Raw genomic sequence first — 14,891 nt, 5'->3', positions numbered from 1 at the left:
ATCTTGGGACCCTTGGCTCCTGGCTAACCTAGGCTGGCCTCAGTGGAATGACTGAGTTGTTCAGCTCAGGTTCACATGACCCCATCCATGATTAGTCTGGGCCTGTTCAAAGCCCCAGTGTGCAATTCCATTTCAGGCCTCTGCTTGTATGGTGTCTCTTAGATTGTCATTGGTCAAAGCAGGTCATGCAGCTATGCCCGGAGTCAGAAGGAGAAAGCAAAGCACTAAAGTTTCCTGGCCAAAGGGGTGGATACAGGAAGGGCCATTCATTGTCAGTCTACTCACCAGAAAGTTGCTGTATGGAACTTGTTATTCATAGAAACTTTAGCATAAGGGTTAATGAACATCATCTGTGAAGGGTCATATGGTCTGTTGCAACTACTCAACATTATAGCATGAAAGCAGCCATGGATGATACGTAAATGAATGAACAGCTGTGTTCCAATAAAACTATTTTAGGACACTGAAATTTGAATTTCATATTTTCATGCATCATAAAATAACCTTTTTTATTTTTCTCACTGATATAAAAAAAAAAAATCATTCTGATATAGGAGGCAATTCCTATGGGCCCTTCTGGGCAACTGGGAGTCTCCACTCGCCGTCCCCCTTTCCCTTCCCCCCTTCCCTCTTGCTCCAATGGGCCCCTTGCTCCTATGGCCCTTGAGGTGGAATGGGAGTTTCCTGCTTACCTCTAACCTCTTTCCCTTCTTTCCCTCCTTTCCCTCAATTAAAAAAAAATTATTCTATTCTCAGCTCAAGGATACAAAGCTAAGCTAATTCCTGCTCAGGTACAAAACAGGCTACAATTGCCCCAGGCCATAGTATGCCAACCCCTGGTTTGGAAACCTGTAATAAAGTTCTGGGGAAAGAGAGCTATAGGTAATAATCTGGTGTGCTGCCAGAATTTTAACATATTTTATATTTTGAGATTTTATTTATTTTTTTAGAGAGAGAGGAAGGGAGGGAGAGAGAGGGAGAAACATCAATGTGTGGTTGCCTCTCGCACGTCCCCAACTGGGTACCTGGCCCTCAACCCAGGCATGTGCCCTGACTGGGAATCGAACCAGTGACCCTTTGCCTTGCAGGCCGGCACTCAAACCACTGAGCCACACCAGCCAGGGCCTAACATATTTTAAAAGGAAAGGTACAATGTTCAAATAAAATGTCTAAGATCCATATCCTATCATCGGAACAAGTGATCTAAAAAGTCCTAATAAAGCCACCATCTACCTACTTACTATCTGTTCAGCTATTTTTTAAAAAAAGAAAATAGCCTGATTTTGAATCTTTTCATAAAAGCTCTTGCAGGAGTATTATAATCCCCTTTGCTCATTAATATCCCTGAAAGGCAATTTTCTGTGCCTCCAAATAAATCAGGGCTGGCTTGTTCTCTGCTGTTTCGCAGCTAGTGAGGACAGCCAAATACCTGCCTCCTCACAATATCTTGGGCGCCATGTGGCCCTATGAGTCTCTGAAATATGTTTGTATATATATATATATATTTTTTTCCTTAATAGTCAATACATCCACAATGTACAAAATTCAAGTTGTAAAAAGATTTATGCAGTTAATTTTCCCACTGCTATATATTAGCCACTGAGTTTCCTCTCCCTCCCCTCTTTGACAATCTGCATTTATTTATATACTTCTTATAGACTAATATTTCAGAAACATTTTTACCAAAAAAATTACCATAATCCTACCCCACTCATTTATTCCAAAATTTCGAATACAGTCAATCCTCCATATTTATGGGTTCCACATCCACAGGTTTAACAACTGCAGATGGAAAAAATTCAGAAAAAAGATTCATTGTTGCTGATGTGTATTATGTGGTTAGGCCTACCATGGTTGTCTGTACTGAACACGTACAGACTTTTTTTTTCTAAACAATACAGTGTATCAACTATTTACATAGCATTTACATTATATGAGGTATTATAAGCAATCTAGAAAGGATACAAAAGTACAATCAAATCTCGGTTCTTGAAAGCCTTAGTTCTCAAACAGTTCGGTTCTCGACCAAGTTGTTCACAGAATAAAAAGTCTTGGTGGTCCAACAAAACTTTGGGTCTCAATTCACTACCCAACAACAACCCTTTCATGCTGATACCTGTATGATCAGTCCCATGTCCCTCAGGCAACAAACAAACGAGATTCTGCTTTTGAACAAATTACTTCTCTAACAGTTTTCTGGGATGAATTAGGTTCGAGAACCAAGGTTCCACTGTAGATGGGAGCATGGGCACAGGTTATAGGCGTATATAATGCTATGCCATTTTTTTATAAGGGCCTTGAGCATCCTTGGAATTTGGTATCCGTAGAGGTCCTGGAACCCGTCCTCAGCAGATACCATGGGACCACTGTATGTATATATATTTTACACACAGTGGTAATTATGGGGAGTATGTTAGAAAGTAGCTTGGGTTCCTTTTTTCGCTAAGCAGTAGGAATATGTTTTTAAGATAGCCTGTAAATTGATTTCTTGGGGCCAGTCAGCTTTCAAAGTTCAGAGAAAGAAAGTACACATTTTAAAGTGCTTAGAGAATTTAATAGGATGGAGTTGCTTCTGGTTGATCAATGCACTAGTCAGGAACTAGGAAAAAAACTGATAAAATATAAATACCATCTTTTAAAAAGGCCTCAGAGAAGTGCTGAAGTAAAGCAGATTAGAAGGTGTAAAATTCTAAAGTAGGGAGAATCACAGCCAGGTGAGCTGACAATCTGCAGCAGATTTGACCCTGAGGGCACATTGGCTGAGTCTGGGCTTGAACGAGAGGCTAAGAATCCAAGCATTGCCCAGACAGAGGGTTGCAGCCAGGAAAACAGAAGTCAGCTGAGCTTAAGGATCTCATACTGATGGAGGGACAAAGTCGGGAATGAGAGGAGTCTTAAACACATAACAGTTTCTCCTCAAGTTGTTTACCAAAGTCCAAAGCTGTGTAGAGACAGAGGCTATAAAAAGCTAAGCCTTAGCCCTGGCTGGTGGGGCTCAGTGGATTGAGTGCCAGCCTGCGAGGCAAAGGGTCGCGGGTTTGATTCCCAATCAGGGCACAGGCCTGGGCTGCAGGCCAGGTCCCCAGTTGGGGGCGTGCGAGAGCCAACCACACATTGAGGTTTCTCTCCCTCTCTTTCTCCCTCCCTTCCCCTTTCTCTAAAAATAAATAAAATCTTAAAAAAAAAAAAAAAAGCTAAGCCTTAAACCACTGAAAAGCAGAACAGAATTTTGAGCAGGGGGTGGGGACTGGTGAGCACACAGGACTTTCAGATGAAAGCTCAGGAGGGATCTTAACTAGGAACAAGATGAAACAGGTTGACTGAGGCTTATCAAAATTACAGTGCAGCCTCAAACCACATAGTCCCTGAGTGGATTAAGGTGGTCAGCCCCCATTCTGCCTACCTAGCAGGGGAAAGAATGGAGAAAACATCTAGAGACACTATTATTGTTTTTTACACAATTTCTTGATCTAATAAAAATCACTAGCAAGTCAAAAGATAGGCCTACGTTATTTAAAACGAGAATAAAAGTAGAAAATAGAAACAGGTAATCCAAATACTGTAGAAAGCACACAAGGAGTTAAAGTATGATTGATACGCTCAAGAAGTAGAGGGAAATATGGAGGAAATAGATAAATTAACCTACAAATTCCTAATAATGGCTGAGTAAGATGGTGGGAATGAGCCCTCCACAAATAACTGTAAAATCTGGACATTAAAAAAGAAAAAAAAAAAAAGACAAACCAGCTACTTGAAGACACTGGAAAATGAAGAAAAGCAAAAATCTGACAGGAAGTCCACACTCACAAGAGGAGAATTATGCAGAGAAAGTTCCCTATTTTTGCTGCTTGTAACTTGGTAGCTGGCAAAGTTGTCTGCAGGATATGCTGGTGGAAAATCACAGTTCCAGAGTGCTGAGCAAGGACAACTACAGCCACTGGTGAGAAAGATGGGGGTCTCAGAAGAGAACAAACCAGAGAGAAGGGAAATCCCCAAGTTCTGTCTGCCTGCATCTCTGCCCAAGCTCTGCACCACGCATGTGCAGTTCAGACTCAAGGCAGCTCAGCTAAAGACAAGACCTAAACTGAGATTGTTGCTGCCACCCGATAAGTGTGGCAGGCAGCATGTATCCAACCAAGCAAATTGCCTGATAAAATAAAAGAACCATCACTCTGGAGACAACAGGAACCAGAGTCTCCACATTCAAAACTGACACTAATGCTGAGATGATCCGGATAGTGAAATTAACACATAGGATATGAAATCAGCAATGAAAATATGTTCTCAGTGGATAAAAAGATAGGCAATCTCAGCATATAAAGAAATGGTTTTTGGACTTCTGGCCAAGATAGAGGCATAGACACACACACTGCATCTCCCTCCACAACTAAGAAGGAACACAACTACCTCAAAACTGGAGACAACCAGAAGTGCCAGAAAATCAAACTGCATGGAAATCCAACAAACAAAGATATAAAGAAGAAATACCCAGACAGGTAGGAGGGGCGGAGCCGGGGCAGAGAGGACATGGTGTGGTGGCAACAGCAGGCCGGCAGAAAGCGCAGTCACATGTTTTAAAAAGTCAGGAGGGACACCTGGGGTGTGTTCCCAGCTCACAGTTCCAGCACTGGGGAAAATCAAGCCTCATTGCTTCTGACTGTGCAGACCAGTGGGGGTTGGGGAAGAGGAAGAGACTGCCGGTCTCTCAGCAGAGTCCACTTGTTTAAAGGGCCCCCACAGTCCTAGAACGTCCGCAGATTCACCCACCCTGGGAACAATGGCCCTGGGAACAGGGCAGCAGCTAGAGGGGCGCCAGTCCACTGAGGAAGTGGGAGAGGTACCTGGAAAAGGGGTGAGTGCTGGGCAGGTGGCATTGTTCCCTCTCGGACCCCTCCCTCACAGTGCCACAACGTGGTGAAACAGGTCGCCCTGTACTGATGAATCCCTAAGGCTCCGCCCCTTGCAACATAACAGAAGTGACAGCTCTCGCTGGGACGCGGAGGCAAACAAACACAGGAGCCAGTCAGAATAAGGAGAGAGAGAAGTATGGCCCAAAAGGGGAAATGGATCAAGGTTCCAGTGAGAGAACTAAGCGACGAGGAGATAGTCAACCTAACAGACACAGAATTCAAAACACTGGTGATAAAGATGCTCACAGGCTTGACAGTTATGCTTGAGTATGGCAAACTCAGAAGAAGTGAAGGCTATGCTAAGTGAAATGAAGGAAAATCCACACAAAACCAATGGTAAAGGGGAGGAAACCAGGGTTCAAATCAATGATTTGGAACATAAGGGAGAAAAAAAGTCAAGCAGTGCAGAATGAGGAAGCAAGAATTGAAAAAAATGAGGAAAACTTCCCAAATTTTGTGAAGGAGATGGATATACAGGTCTGCGAAGCACGGAGGGTCCCAGGTGAGCTGGACCCAGAGGGGGCCACACCAGGATGCATCATGATTGAGATGCCAAAGGTGAAAGATAAAGACAGAGTCCTGGGGGCAGCAAAAGAGAGAGAGTTGCCTACAGGGGGGTGCCTATAGGACTATCAGCTGATTTCTCAGAGGACACTTTGCAGGCAGGAAGGGACTGGCAAGCAGTATTCAATATGATGAATAGCAACGCACAACCAAGATTACTCTACCCAGCAGAGCTATCATTTGGAATGAAAGGGCAGATGAAGTGCTTCCCAGACAAGATAAAGCTAAAGGAGTTCATCATCACCGAGCCATTATTATATGAAATATCAAAGGGACTTATTAAGAAAAAAAAGATTAAAACTATGAACACTAAAATGACAACAAACTCACAACTATCAAAAACTGAATCTAAAAAAATAAAAACAAAATCCAACTAAGCAAACCAGAATAGGAACAGAATCATAGGTATGGGGATCATTTGGGGGGTTATCAGCTGGGGGCGGGGAGGGGAAGAAATGGGGATATGGTGCAGGGATTAAGAAGCATAATCGATTGGTACAAAATAGACAGGAGGAAGTTAAGAATAATATAGGAAAGGGTGAAGCCAAAGAACTTATATGCACAGCCCATGGAGATGAACTAAGGGGGGTGGGATTGCTGGAGGGAAGGGGGGTACTGGGCAGAGGGGAGCAAAGAGGAAAAAATTGGAACTATTGTAACAACATAATCAATAAAATATACTTAAAAAAATGAAATGATTTTTGAAAAACAGAAATCCCAGAAATAAAAATTACAGTAACTGAACATTTTTAAATGTATGGATTTAACAGCAAAAGAGGAGATAACAGAATGAGTCTATGAACTAGAAGATAGAACAACAGAAATTTCCCAAGCTGAAGAACAGGGGAAAAAAGATGAAAGAAATAAAAAAGTCTTCCCACTAGTTAATAATATCAAACAGTCTGACATACATGTAACTGGAGTCCTAGAATGCAAAGAAAAGGAATAGAACATTAAAAAAAGATTTAAAGAAATAGCCCAAATTTCCTAAATTTGATGAAAGATAGAAATTTACATATTTAAGATACTCCAAAAACCCACCTTGATAAAAAAGAAAGAAAGGCCACACCTAGGCACATCACAATCAAATGACTGAAAGCTAAAGATGAATAGCAAACCTTGAAAGCAGCAAGAGGAAAACAACACACCACGTAACAGAGGGACAGAAATGAACAGCTAACTTCCCGCTACAAACCAGAGGCCAGAAGGAAGTGTGACATCTCTGAAGTCCTGAAAGAAAAAGGTGAACTCAGAATTCTGTATTCACCAAAACATATACTTCAAGAATGAAGTTAATATAAAGATATTTTCAGATGAAAGAAAACTAAGAATTAATTGCGAACAATCCGGCACTATAAGAAATGCTAACTAAAGGAATTCTTCGGCAGATGGAAACTTAGATCCTCAGAAATGAGTGGAGCAGAACAGAAATAGTATCTGGGTTAATATAAAGACTATTTAAAATTTTTTTGCTATTAATTTCTTTATACATATAAATACAGAATGCACTTTTTTTTTTCAAGTTCACAGAGTATTGACCAATATATACCATATGTTGGGCCATAAAACAATTTTCAATAAATTTAAAAGAATTTAAATTAATTAAAAATGAAAGAGTGTGTTCTTTGACAATGGAATTGAGTCAGAAATAAGTAACAGTAAGACAGTTCGGTGGTTCAGGCTAGGTGCAACCAGGAAATAGAAACCACACAGTAATTTAAACATGGCAAGTTTAATATGAGAGGAACTCTAATATTTAGGGCTGACAGAGTACCTGAAGAACAAACTTGGCAGGGCCCCCCACCCTCAAAGCTGGGGTTCAGACCTCACTGAAGCTCACTAGGTGGTGAACAAGTTCACCAGTTTTCCCAGGCCAGACAGTTGCCAGGCAAGAAATAACCCTCCAGTATGCAGGCAGGTTGAGATTGGTGGACAGGTGTTCAGGAAGAATAGGGACACCGCCTGCATACACTGGGCCCAGAGCACATATTGTCCACGTTGGAAGGATCCCAGTAAACCTACTTCTGCCCAGGTGAGCCAAGGCTGGTGGGTAGGTGCACCAAAAGAGTTGGAGCTCTGTGTGTACGAGGACTGGAGTGTGTATGTCCACATAGGGCATGGGAGATCGTGGAAATCAACCCTCTGGGGAGACTAGCCAAGGTTGATGAGCCGAGGGAGGGAGCTGGGGCACTGCTGTGGGTACACAGCTTTGGGAAAAAAACTGCAAAGCATAAGAAAACAAGGCTGAGGGGGCAGGTGCCCAGGTAGGAAGTTGCGTGGCCACAGAGCAAGGGCTGAAGTAAGCGGCATCCTTGACAGGAGGACACACAGCAAAGTGGTCACTGGGCTTGGACCAGTAATGCAAGGAGCCTGCCGAGGGAGCGCCTGCTGCTGGCGTGCAGCTGGAGCAGAGCACCACCCGATGTCCCCACGCGCTTGCACTGCGGATAGAGCAGGGCGCAGGAGCAAGGAAAAGCAAACCGGAGCTCACTGGAGACAGGAAGACAAGCCCTTCCTTCCTTCATGTCCCTCCAGTGCCCTCTACTGACGAAGCTTGCCATCATGCTCACTGTAAGAGAGAAATGCCCAGGCCACTATCGCAGAACAGGTACTGAAGGGTCAACGTGGAGCTAGCAGCCAAAAAATAGATGAGCCCATCTTTTTTGCCTACTCAGCTTCCATATGCACCGTTCTACACATATGGAACTTCCCTAGTAGTGTGTTTCTACCAACAAGATGTATCTATCCTTAAAGGTAACATTCTTACCCTTAGCCCAAATGAGAAGACACAAATTACTCTCTCCAGGTTCAGCGAATTACTCCTGCCCCTTCCCTTTTCCTCCCAGGGAAGAGCGGCAAGAATTACTGCCCCGCCTCCACTCCCACTTGCTAGGAGTACACAGCCCTGTCCTTAGACGTTAGTCCCTCTACTCAAATTACCTGTGAGCGTACCATCTGTTTCCTGTCCTATCCTATCCCGACTGACAACCGGCCAACAGCCAAGTCGGCCCGAGTGCACTCAGAACCCGTTTTCTTTCTACTCCCCTGCGGGCAGTAACACTTCTTCACCCCTTGAAATCGTATTCAGGCTTCAAACCCCAGTTTACAGACCATCTTACGGAAAAGTCTCAATTCTTGCCGCGAGTACTGTCCTCTCAATGACTACGGCATGTTTTTTAGGGGTCACGAGTTAATCACGCTTCATTCTTCATGTCTTTTGGGCTCTTTGAAAGAAGCCTCTAGTTATGATTCTTTTGGTGTCTGCTAATTACCGGATACATAAATTCGACGCACAGAACCCCCTAACCTCCCTCAAGGCTGTCTGCTAGGCAAAGGACCCCAACCCCATCCTGCATTTGCAGAGCACGACCACGCACATCGTTTCTCATATTCAGGCCGTTGTCAGAAAAAGAGAATCGTTGGGGCTTGGGCCTTTGTGCCAATTCTGAGGTCACATTGCCATAACTGGCAACTTCCGCCAATGCATTGTGACCCGGGGTGGGGTCACAAGAGCTCCCCCGCCCCGGGATCCAGGGGACAACGATTATTCCGTGGACGACCACGGTTCTCCCCAAGTCTCTGTGAGCCGAAATCGCAAGCCACGGCCATTTGCGGCCCGCGATCCTCTCTGCACACTCAACGGCACGGAGACCTCCCCGGTCACCATAGAGCGCCACGGGCGGGCAGAGGGGCCAGAAGCCAGGGCCCCTCGGTCCCCCGCTTCCGGCGCACCTCACTGCTCCGGGAGCGGCAGTACCGCGTACGCAGTTTCCATGGGGACTGAAGATGGCGCCGCGAGGTGAGATTCTGGAGGTGTGAGTCGCTTCCTGATCCCTTCAGCCCCTTTTCTCTATTCTTTCCCAGAGCTCCACCTAAACCCTCGATTCTCGGATGTTAGGGACATCGCTCCTCACTTTTCCAATGGCGGGGGTTGGGGGGCGGTTTCGTCAGCCTCACCCACCCCTAGTGCAAAGGTCTCGAGGTGAGGATCTTTCAAATACCCCCAGATTCTTGGCCGGGCTTATTCTAGGCCGGCTTAGGGACGCCTTGGCTTGCTATGTGAGCTCGAAGAAGCCAGTGCTTCTCTGAGCCCCGACTTCCCCTCCCAAATACTGACGTGGTTAGATCGTAGAGGGGCTTTTCACCCCCGAAGCCGAAAGAGTCGAGTTTGTGATTCCGGGGGAAGAACGGGATCGAATGAAGCCCCCTCCACATCCTGTAGTCACACACACCCGCCCCGTTGTCAGTGAGCAGAAGTGCCCCGAACGGCCCTTCCTCTTGGCTGCGACCTCCTCGTGTTTCCTCCGAGTCAGACACAGACCGTTGCAGGAGACTGAGCTGCCCTCCCCGCCCATCCCTCTTCTCTGTGCTCCCCTTCTCAGGTAAACGGCTGTCCTCCACCCCCCTGGAAATCCTGTTCTTTCTGAACGGGTGGTATTATGCTACCTATTTCCTGCTGGAACTCTTCATATTTCTGTATAAAGGTAAGGCATGGGGCTTGACTACCCTGGCCCCCAAATCCCTTCCCCACTTCAGCCACCTCTTTCCTGTGGCTCCTCTTCACTGCAAGGTGAGAATGTTTCATTAGAACATTTCATTAGAATGTTGTTTTCACTAGAAACTCAGCAAGAATTTCTTCTCCATTCTGACTACCCCTCACTCCCACCCCATCGCCTCTCTCTGTGAACGCCACGATAAGCCCTCTGGTAACCCTCAGAACCATTCAGCAGCTTGTGTACCCACGTACATCTGATGATCTTGGACAGTGCAGTCCCCACGGACTTTTGGAGTTGGGAGTAAAGCCCCATAATAAGGAGCCTGCCCCTGACAGACATAGTTGCACTATGAGTTAACATATTCTGGAGCAGGTGAACGGATCCTGCCCACATCTCACTAACCAGCCCATGGAAAGCTGATAAGACTCTTGTCCTCTTTATTCCCAAGCATGTGGGCGTTCTTGTGGGTGCTGTCATATGCTGTTTGCAAACTCTGGCTTTTGTATTGGCAGGTCTCCTGCTACCATATCCAAGAGCCAATCTAGTGTTCGATGTGGTGATGCTTCTCCTTTACCTTGGAATTGAAGTGATTCGGTTGTTTTTTGGTGAGTTTTGTCCAGAGAATATTTCCATTCGTTATGAGATGAGCTGGTATCTGTAACTTGATTAACAAGAAACGTACATAACCTAGGCTCACAATAAGATTGGATCTGGTGGCATATCCCGTTACTCCCTTTCTGAAGTTTCAAACTGCTTTATATTTTGGGTCAAGATTTACCTGTCTCTTGCTCTGTGGGCTAAATGTGGGCAGTAGCATGAGATTATTAGATAATTCCTTCCCAGTGGTCTAACTACTATAAAAGTGCCTGGTTCCTCTCACGGGTCTGCTTGGGAGAGTAGATTCAGATGTGACTCCATGTCTATTACAGTATGTGCCTGCACAGATCAGCACTAAGTTCCTCTCCACCCCTCTGAACAAGGCTTTCTTTAGGACAAGCTTTATATCCCCAGAAATACAGAGCAGTTGGAATATCTCATCTCTGAAAATAGTGTTAAAATAAAAACTGAGGAAAAAAAAATACTTGCAAGACATTTAACAAAGGATAAAGCAGGCTCACATAAATCACTAAGGAAAACACAACCTTATTTTAAAAATTGGGAAAGGACACTTAATAGGCAATTCATATGACAATAGTTGCAGAGAACCAATAAACATAACAAAATGCCTGCACTCACTAATAAAAAGTAAGTTGAGATGAGAAGAGCACATTTTCACCCATCAGATTAAAAAGATTCCCAATACCCCGTATGAGAATAGGCGTGAGGGACAGGTCTCTGTACTCCTACACGCTTGTGGGTATTTATAGTGTCAGATTCTTTGGGGATATAAGTTAGTACATCCTTTTTTTTTAAAATCCCTTTTTTTATCCCAAGGACATGTTTATGATTTTAGGGAGATGGGAAGGGAGTGAGGGAAACATCAATGTGAGAAACATCAGTTGGTTGCCTCTTGTATGTGGTCTGACCGAACCCGCAACCTTGGCATGTGCCCTGGCTGAGAATTGAACCTGCGACCTTTCAGTTTACAGGATGATACTCCAGCTGAGCCACACTGGCCAGTACAGTACATCCTTTTTCCCATTTAAAATTTGTATTCTTAGTCCTAACAATTTCACTTCTAAAACTGGCTGAAAAAAAAAACATGTCCACAGATATGCAGAGGTATCTATGTGAGAATGTTTGTTGCCACATATAACTTCAGAACCAGAGACAACTTAAACATGTATCAGTACAGGATTAATTAAATAATAGTATTCAGTGAAATCGTTCATAGCCATTACAAAAGAATAAAGTAATTATGTGTGGCGAGATGTCTAACTTATATTAAATGGGAAAAAATAAGTTGCAAAACAGTATTAGGGTATGATCCAATTTTTAGAATAATAACTAGCGGTATGTGGGTATACACACATTTTAAAAACTGAAACAGTATACATCTAATAATAGCTATTTCCAGGGAGTGAGCATGGGTCTTTCAATTTCTATAGCCCCTAAAATTATTTTCTGTATATTAATTGAAAAGTTTTCATTGACTATGTTATTTTTATAATTGAAAAAAAAATTTTCCCCAATAATAATCCCAGCATCCCTTGAAAAGGAGCCAGACTGGAAGCGGGACCCTTGGAGTGAACGACCCCAATCCTAAACTATTCCAAAGCCTTCCCTCTTAGGCCAGGGAAAGCAGGCCCCTTGGAGGTGACTCCATGGACTGTGTCTGACAGGTACAAAGGGAAACCTCTGCCAGCGGAAGATGCCACTTGCTATTAGCGTGGCCTTGACCTTCCCATCTGCCGTGATGGCCTCCTATTACATGCTGCTGCAGACCTACGTGCTCCGCCTGGAAGCCATCATGAACGGCATCTTGCTCTTCTTCTGTGGTTCGGAGCTGCTGCTTGAGGTGTTAACCCTGGCCGCTTTCTCCAGGTACTGCTGCTGAGGGGCCATTTCCCGTCACCCGAGGGTTGGGTTCCCATCCCATGCTAGGAAGGGACTCATTGTTCTGAAGCCTCAGGGGTCTAGTGGACTTTTTAAGGGGGAAGGGGCATCCGTGGAACTGCCTTTCCCATTGAGAGTAGGCACTTACCCACGTAGGGAAGAAGCTCTCTTTGTTCTTCGGGGCCAGGAGGCTTGGAGTATAGAACAGTTCAGGCAGCTGCCCTTGTTCACTGGTCTTTTAACATTTGGTTTCTTTGTTTCTTTCTTCCATCAGTATGGACAGGATTTGAAGTACAAAAGTTTCAGCCAGCAGCCCTCAGGGACTGAGGCCACACAGACTTCTGGTACTTTAGTCACATCAGTGAGAAATGGTGGGCCCAGTGGTCCTGGGGAAAGTTGCAGCTTTTCCTCAGTACAGACATTTGGGCAACAAACCGAGCGTAAGCCTCCTGAGCACTGTCTTCTCAACAGGACCATCAGCCTAAGAAACTCTTCTACACTCCATTATAGGGAGGGGCACAGCTGTCCCCTCCTGGCCATCCTCAGAACCAGTTCCCTGCTAGCCTCAAGTTCTCCACTTTGATCATCATGGCCAGAGCATCATGTGTGGACCATGTAGGCTCCTTGGACTTCTGGCAGGTTCTGAGTGACACTCCCTGCACCCTGTATGTGCTGTGCCACACCTGTCACACACGAGTATGGAGATCCACAGGACAGTGTACTCCAGGTGACGAAAAAGCCTCTTACCCTTGTTCTTCAGAGACTGAGCTCCAGAAGTTTTTTAGTAACTCATAGTGTTATTTTTCTATTCTCATCATGAAACAAATGCTATTTTATAATAAATATGTATTTTCTGTTGTGCAGCCTTTTCCTTATGGCACCTGTCCCTAGAAATTCATCCTCTCTGAGAGAAAGTAGCGACTCCCCCAGTAGTTCGTTCTCAGGCTGTGCTGAGTGATCCAGTGTGGACCCAGAGACAGTGATGCAGATGTGCCACTGATTTTCTTCCCCCAGTTCCAGCCTGGACCAATTCCTTAAGGCATGACCTGCTTCTGTGTCTTCTCAGGGCTGACATCCTGCAAAAGACTGCTTGTATTCTTCACTTCTGCCACAACTTCCTCTTACAGATAATTGTCACCTCCCTTCCAGGGTGAGACATGAATAATTGGAAGAAACATATTCTAAACTAATATTTTTAGGTCACTTATTTTAAAATTTTGAATTAACATGAAAGGAACACATCCCCCCACCCTTTTTTTTTTAAAGCTGAAGAAATGTTGCCTTAGATGAGTATATCATTCCCTTCTCCAAGTAATCATCTTTAAAACTTTCTCATCTTGCTCGGTAATGGCCAATTTTTTATTTTTTACTTTTTTGCCCTGAGAAGCCACCAGGAGCCATGACAAAAATCCACTGCTTTAGGAAACCTGTTTTCAAGGGCCAGTCTGTCAGATGACTCCTAGAATATCTGCACTTAAAGTAAAAAGTAATTGGCCTTTAAGCATTTCATGCTGATTTTTAACTCTGCTTATTTCCTGTAACCAGGCTCATTCTCATCCTATGACTGTCTCCCCGACACTGATGCTCTTCCTTGTTTTCTGTCCCTTCTGTGCCCTTGTCTCCTAACTGCCTCTGGGGTCGACCCAAAAACCACAGTAGACAGGTCTAATCAACCATGAAACTATCAAAAAATCCAGTAGGAACATTCCTGATGTTTCATCACAAATCCCACTAACACCCTGACTTTCTGTTGCTTCTCATGCTGCTGCCTTCTCTGGTCCTGCTTTGCAGAAATCGCTGACATTCAGCTGGAGAGGCACCCATTCTCCATGGCCTCCCTGTTCCTTTAGAGGTTTAGTGGTTATAGTCACCCAGCAACACAGATAAATGAATGGGAGGCTCAGGTGGAAGTTTAGAGGTGGCTTATAATTCAAAGGGACTTAAGAAACCCATTTTTAACCTAATCTGCCACTTTGCAGGCTTAGAGACGAGGAAGTAACATAACCTAGCATCACACAACTGGTTGTGAGCAGCTGGAGCTAGAAACCTTGTCTTAGGAGTTTCAGTCTGGATTAAGTACATTTCATTCTTCAGCAGGTACCACCTGAGGATGAGAAGGAATGGTTGAAAATGAGAAAAGGATTAGTCCCCTCATTTACTTCACAGCTGTATGGAAGCTCAGTGCATTATGTTCCCCATGGATGTCTCCATGTTCATTCTCCCTGATGGTGGCTGGGGCCACCTGTGTGGATGCAGTGAGTCACATCGGAGGACGTCATACGACAGAAACAGGCAGCGGAGGAGAATTAGCGCACCTAGTCTTCCGGGTGAAGGTGGTCAGAGGCTGTACTCGCTGGGTGCCGTGGGCAGCCACTCCATAGCTCATGGACCTGCAGGTACCAGGATTGAGACAGCGGAGGGGACT

General features: G+C 44.7%; 1 protein-coding gene across 1 annotated transcript; it reads left to right on the top strand.

The window, feature by feature from the left end:
* The first annotated feature begins 9,153 nt into the window (after nucleotides 1–9,153).
* On the top strand, nucleotides 9,154–13,322 carry TMEM216 (transmembrane protein 216). The gene is made up of 5 exons (XM_090267472.1): nucleotides 9,154–9,273; nucleotides 9,857–9,958; nucleotides 10,483–10,575; nucleotides 12,253–12,454; nucleotides 12,741–13,322. Exons 1-5 carry the CDS (start codon nucleotides 9,261–9,263, stop codon nucleotides 12,754–12,756), a joined length of 426 nt encoding a protein of 141 aa, XP_090123598.1. The 5' UTR covers nucleotides 9,154–9,260; the 3' UTR covers nucleotides 12,757–13,322.
* The last annotated feature ends 1,569 nt before the right edge of the window (nucleotides 13,323–14,891 follow it).

Source organism: Furipterus horrens, unplaced genomic scaffold (assembly GCF_987537825.1).
Source record: "Furipterus horrens unplaced genomic scaffold, mFurHor1.1.pri manual_scaffold_2, whole genome shotgun sequence".
Lineage (NCBI taxonomy): Eukaryota > Metazoa > Chordata > Mammalia > Chiroptera > Furipteridae > Furipterus > Furipterus horrens.
This window is presented reverse-complemented; position numbering and strand designations above follow the sequence as displayed.